The sequence below is a fragment of the Sinocyclocheilus grahami genome, unplaced genomic scaffold (assembly GCF_001515645.1).
Source record: "Sinocyclocheilus grahami isolate Dianchi unplaced genomic scaffold, SAMN03320097.WGS_v1.1 scaffold680.1, whole genome shotgun sequence".
In the NCBI taxonomy this organism is placed as follows: Eukaryota; Metazoa; Chordata; class Actinopteri; order Cypriniformes; family Cyprinidae; genus Sinocyclocheilus; species Sinocyclocheilus grahami.
In genome coordinates this window covers 993,800-999,793 of record NW_015505859.1, presented here as the reverse complement: position 1 = coordinate 999,793, position 5,994 = coordinate 993,800, and the positions used below count along the sequence as shown (strand labels likewise).

The following is a 5,994-nucleotide window of genomic DNA, read 5'->3' as shown; positions in this document are numbered from 1 at the left end:
ATGGTGTGGTATATGGGCAACTCTGGTAACGCTGCCCTCTCATTCATTGATCTGCTAACCGCTATGTTATGCTCGCCTGTTCTGATAATAATAGCTTTCTAGGCCTAAACATTATTTGGATAATTGGTAAAAAAAAGTAAAAAAAAAAAAAGTTAAATATCTTAACCCTAATGTTGGACCTACCAGAAAAACTAAAAAGCAAGGCCTGCCGTTATTTTTTATTTGTGCTATCATTATTAATTTTTTTATTTGTTCTTATTTTATTACTGACTGCTTACTTGTCATTTTTGATTCAATTCAAAGTTTGAAATCAAGCTATCTCGTGCTACTGCACCAAAATTACCCCATTGTAAAATTAAAAAAACACTGAGTGAGCAAAAATTTGTGAGATAGCTAGTTATAATGGTAATTAAATAATGTTTACATATGTATAAAAGCCTACATTAAAATCTGTCATATAAATTGGTTTCTTCATTAGAAATTAGCCTACTGATTGCCACCATTGATGGACAAAATGTTTAATAATATTAAAAATATCTGTATGACATTATATTCTGCAGTTCTTCCCTGTTGTACCGAATATCTATACATTTCAAATGATCATATCGAAGTTAGAAATTCAAATATTGTGACAAAATTAATTTTGTAGGGTGCCACAAGTTTGTTAAAATTTCCAAAGGGTGCCGCGACTAAAAAAAGGTTGGGAAACACTGCTCTAGAGAAGGCATTTTTGCAAGTCTATGGGAAATCTTTGATTTTTGATAATTATTTATAATAAACTTTGTCTCATCAGTTAGAAAAGATATAGAAATGAACTACAGATCAGGTCCAGTGTCTGACGAGTTTGGTGCCTGTAGCATTAAAGCCCTAGGAGGATATACAGTACAGTTGAAAATTATTGGTCTCAGAAGAATAATAATGTTTAAATAGTATAACAGTATGTTGGCTTTCTCAAGCCAACATAACTAGCTATTAACTTAAGTAACGTTAGTGTGGTGGATCAGTGAATGCGAGAGAAAGGGAGAGATAACACACATACTGTGTATGTGTTAAACCGAATACAATGTTTATATTGCCTCGTTTCAGATGATGAGAGAGATGAGAACTCCTGACCAACCTTGTGGACTGAAAGTCAGGCTAGAGAATTTAAAAACAGGCACTCTTAAATGTGCATTGAAAATTGCCAGCTGATAAAACCTATTCACCAGGGACCATATTCTTAAGATAAATTTAACTGGCTGAGTTAAATGATTAACACTAAACAGTAAGAAATCAGTCCAGTCTCCCCAGCTGTAAATGTAATCGGCTGTTAAAGTCTTCTGTTGCTTATAATAAATTGACATGTTGATATCACATAAGCAGTCTTTCAGAATGCTCTCAGTTACATAGATGCATATTGTATGAATTAGTGAGTGTGGTGGTGCTTATGGGGTGTCACTGCGGGACGGTGAGTATGAGGCTGGGAGGGAATATCAGAGTATACCCACTACAAAAAACTAGACTACACCACTGGTTTCATCCATTAGGGTTGGGCAGAATTTAAGAAATGGCTCCTGTTCAATTCTGATTGGTACACAACATTATCTTACATCAAGATTCATATGATGGATAAATTGTTTGAGGCACGTCTAAAAAAAATCACCTTGACAAAGATGCGTGAAGGCAGGAAGCGACGTAGCAATTGACTGGAGATGTTTGGAAAGCGCAGCAGGTTGATGTTGAGCTGAGGAAGGACTTGATATCCCGCCATCAGAGGATAGAAATTATACAACATCTCCTGTTCTGCGCCAGGTAAAATCCTCATTCGCACCTGCACATAGACACAGAATGAGAACGAGACCTCCTGAGTGATTGAGTGGCAGACATTTTTTAGGGGTTGTGGATTTGTTGATAATCAGTGTGTAAAGAGGAACAACCACATTTTTATTTTATTTGCTTCTTGTTGGGTCACTCTTCTCAAATGTTTTTGCTTCACTCACTGTATAGCTTTCAGACACTCTTAGACTAAGTGTGAGTTTTTTCCCATTAGTTTTTATTAAAATACATTAAAAGTTTCTTTATTATTGAAATAAATGTAAAATGGGAAAAACACACCCAAATGCTCTAAAATATATATTCAGATATTTATTTTGTTTAGTATTCATCAAATAAAATGTAGGTGAAAGAAACATGAAGCACATTCTGCACTGACCTGTTTGAGTCCACTAAACATAAATGCGTCGCTGGGCTCCACGCCGATCTCGACATCCTGAACCAGCCCGGTTCGATTCTCCAGATGGTACCGAACAGGTAAAGACTCGCGCACACGACCAAACGATGGCAGCTCTAGAACAAGAGCGAGTAAAGGCCTGATCACACCAAGAACGAGAACAACAACTGTAACTATTACGATAACTCTATTTGCATCCTCACCAACCGTATATATATATAGTGGGGCAAAAAAGTATTTAGTCAGCCACCAATTGTGCAAGTTCTCCCACTTAAAAAGATGAGAGAGGCCTGTAATTTTCATCATAGGTATACCTCAACTATGAGAGACAAAATGAGGGGGAAAAACTATTGTCATCTTGATCAACCAAAGCGATATGCCCGTGTTATGTTTATAGATTTCTCATCTGCATTTAATACTATATGACCACATATTCTAATGGAAAGATTGTTTAAGCTGGTTGTGAATAGCAGACTCATCAGATGGGTTGAGTCTTTTTTGACCGATAGATTACAGTGTGTTAGGGTAAACTCTGCTTTTTCTTCCTCTATTGTTACCAACACAGGGGCCCCACAGGGAAGTACTATCTCCCCAGTGTTATTTACCCTTTATACAAATGAATGTAGAGGTTTCTCATCTGATGTTTTTAATGTCAAATATGCAGACGATACACAATTGTTGGTTTGGATCACTGAAGATAAAGTGGAGTACCGTAGAGGTGTGGATGAGTTTGTTGATTGGTGTCAATCTAGTTTCTTTCAGTTAAAAAAATCTCGAAAACTATAGAAATTATTTTTGACTTCAGAACAAGAAGAGGCACTCATCAACAAATAACTGTTAATGGTGAGGGCATTGAAGTTGTAAATGAATATAAATATCTAGGGACAGTCATTGATGTAAAACTGACATGGGATGTAAATACAGCAGCGGTTTACAAGAAAGGGCTGCAGTGATTGTATTTCATGTGTAAGCTTCGACAGTTTGGTGTGGATGCATATATGTTGGCTCTATTCTGTCGTTCATTTGTGGAGAGTACCTTGACTTTCAGCTTTGTTGCTTGGTATTTCTCACTGTCTATAGTAAATAAGAACAAACTAAATAAAATTGTTAATATGGCTAGTAAGATTGCAGGTAAACAACAGCATAGTCTGATAAAACTATGTGAATCTCTAGCTGTGAAGAAAAGTCATACAATTCGTCACGTTGCATCTCATCCTCTTTGTGGTGAATATGAGTTATTACCATCTGGTCGAAGGTACAGGGTACCATTATTACGGACTGCCTGTGCATAAAAATTTTTTATATCATCCAGTATAGCTCTGTTAAATACATTTTTGTGATATCACAGTTGTCATTTTACATCTATGGCAGTGATTCTGTTGTTGTGAGAGGGCTGTTGTATTTATTTGTAATGTGTTGTAACCTGTTGATGTTTGTATTTGTTAATTATTGTTGTTGATCACTGAAGAGTTGCCACAGAAGGACAATAAACTAATTTAACTAACTAACTAACTAACCAACAATAACAGTGTTTATTCTATGCTCACGCGCCATTTTCGAAGTACGAAAATGAACGGGTGACCTGCTGCTGATTTATTTTCACAAAATTACACAAAAACAGATGCTTTTGGGTATATGAGACGAAAGGAGTTGGGAGAATCGGTCACTCCACTTAGAGGGTTTAGCTTTTGAAGACAAATTTTATTCATACTTCGTAGGTGTCAGTGTCATTTTCAGCTTTTACTGTTCTTGTTGCATTTACACAGCTTTAACTAGCACATGTCCTCAGCATGCTACGTTTCAAGTGCATCTAAACCAGGGGTCACCAAACTCGGTTCTGGAGGTCCGGTGTCCTGCAGAGTTTAGCTCCAACCCTAATTAAACAAACCTGAACCAGCTAATCAAGGTATACTTGACACTTCCAGGCAAGTTGGAGCTAAACTCTGCAGGATACCGACCCTCCAGGACCGAGTTTGGTGTCCCCTCATCTAAACAGGGAAACTAGCTAGTGTAATCTATCTGATCTAACTTAGTCAATGCAGTGGAATAAAAACAACACATAGTCTTTTTCACTGCAACAAAGGAGGAAGGACAATGTTGTTGAAACTAGCACTGGAAAGGAAACACGAGGTCATTTTATGTTTGTGTTACACTGTTTTCTGTGTAGAGCTTCTCCCCAATGTCTTCTGCGGTTTTAACTGCACAAGCCCTTTAAATTGTAATGAATTCTAAATAGCTGTCAGCTTTTTATAGTTAATCAGCTGGAAAAAATTGTTCTGAAAGCGATGTGTGAACTGCATTATTCTCTTGAATTTAAAATGATTTTTAGAACTTTATAGTTGTAGTTATCATTATCATTCTTGGTGTGAACGGGCCTTAAGAGAGGACGGACAGAATGAATTACAAGACAGCAACAAAATGCAGTGAATAAAACAGAGAACACACATAAGACTGTCTTAGATGATTCAATCTATATTACTGACTTTAATATAAAAACAGACTGACCTGCATGGACATAAAGTGGAATATTTTCTACCATCACATGTGGCAGAATAACCATCGTTCTCACAACTGATGTCTCAGCAAATGCTGACTTTCTGGATAAAAAAAGGTTATACGGGAAATTAAAAACTGTGCGCTTTTATAATTTGTTACAGAGTATTAATTTAAGCAAATTATGAATGTACAAACTTTCACATTCTTTATGAAAATATCTCATAAGATAATAGCATGAGAAAAGGAAAGTCATCAATTGCATGTAATATACAGGTTAAAAGTGAGAATATAAAGAGTGCCGTCACCTCTTCCAGGAGATGAAGTAGTGTCCAGAGGCCACTGTGCTGGTGTCGTTCTGAACAGGAGGACATTTGAGCAGGAAACACTCACTAGCACATTCGCTGGTCTGCAGCGTGACTGGACACACAACAGAAATGAATCAAAGTCAGGCCCTAAATAAATATTTTCTGAAATACCACTATCAGAAATAAAGTTCTCCCACCTCCTTCTACTTGACTCTGGGGCTGATCGATGGGAGTCATACTGGAGGCCAACAGCACTTCACTGTTCACCAGCTCGATCGGCCATGGAGACGCACTCAAAATATCCATCATCAGCAAGAACGGGATGTCCACATTCACACGCTCCAAATGCTCAAACTGACACACACACAAACGCATAAAGCTATACCAACCTTACAAAATATGTTTTTAAAACTGTGGACACAGAAATGAAAAATCTGTCATAATTTACTCATCTTCATGTCAACACAAGGAATGTAACATCGTATGGGCTACTTTTATGATACTCTTATGCTTTTTGTCCCTTCTGGAGCTTGACATTGATCCCTATTCACTTCCATAGTATTCACTTCCATAGTATGGTAAAAGTCAAGTCAAATTAATTTATATAGTATAGTATAATATCGTAATATCTTCATGCATATCTAATGCATACAGTTGCATTTAGCGATGATACAAGCAATCAAGCTGTTGAGATATGCTATATAGCAGAGGTGCCTAAACTTTTAACTAGGAAGGGCCAAAAATGAACCTTGTTGAGCAAATGTTGCATTATGTTATATTAAAATGCATTTTATTAAAATTAAATAATTATATAAAACTATATAAATATATAATATTCTTATATCTTATATTCTTGCAGTCAGATTCACTTATTGTTTTTTACATTTCAATGCAAAAAATGTTAAACAAAATATTCATCAGAAATGAAGATATGCTTCAATGCCATGTTCCCCCCCCCCCCCCCCCCATTTTTCTCTTTCTTTT

General features: G+C 36.5%; 1 protein-coding gene across 1 annotated transcript in view; it reads right to left on the bottom strand.

Annotated features, from left to right (window-relative positions):
* Positions 1-5,994, bottom strand: part of LOC107559294 (trafficking protein particle complex subunit 11-like) — a 21,958-nt gene that overhangs the window by 2,455 nt on the left and 13,509 nt on the right. The window contains exons 25-29 of the mRNA XM_016243059.1: positions 5,208-5,364; positions 5,011-5,122; positions 4,715-4,806; positions 2,192-2,325; positions 1,643-1,810 (exon numbers count right to left, since the gene is read on the bottom strand). Coding sequence (XP_016098545.1) covers positions 1,643-1,810; positions 2,192-2,325; positions 4,715-4,806; positions 5,011-5,122; positions 5,208-5,364 — 663 coding nt within the window. The remainder of the gene's footprint in view (positions 1-1,642; positions 1,811-2,191; positions 2,326-4,714; positions 4,807-5,010; positions 5,123-5,207; positions 5,365-5,994) is intronic.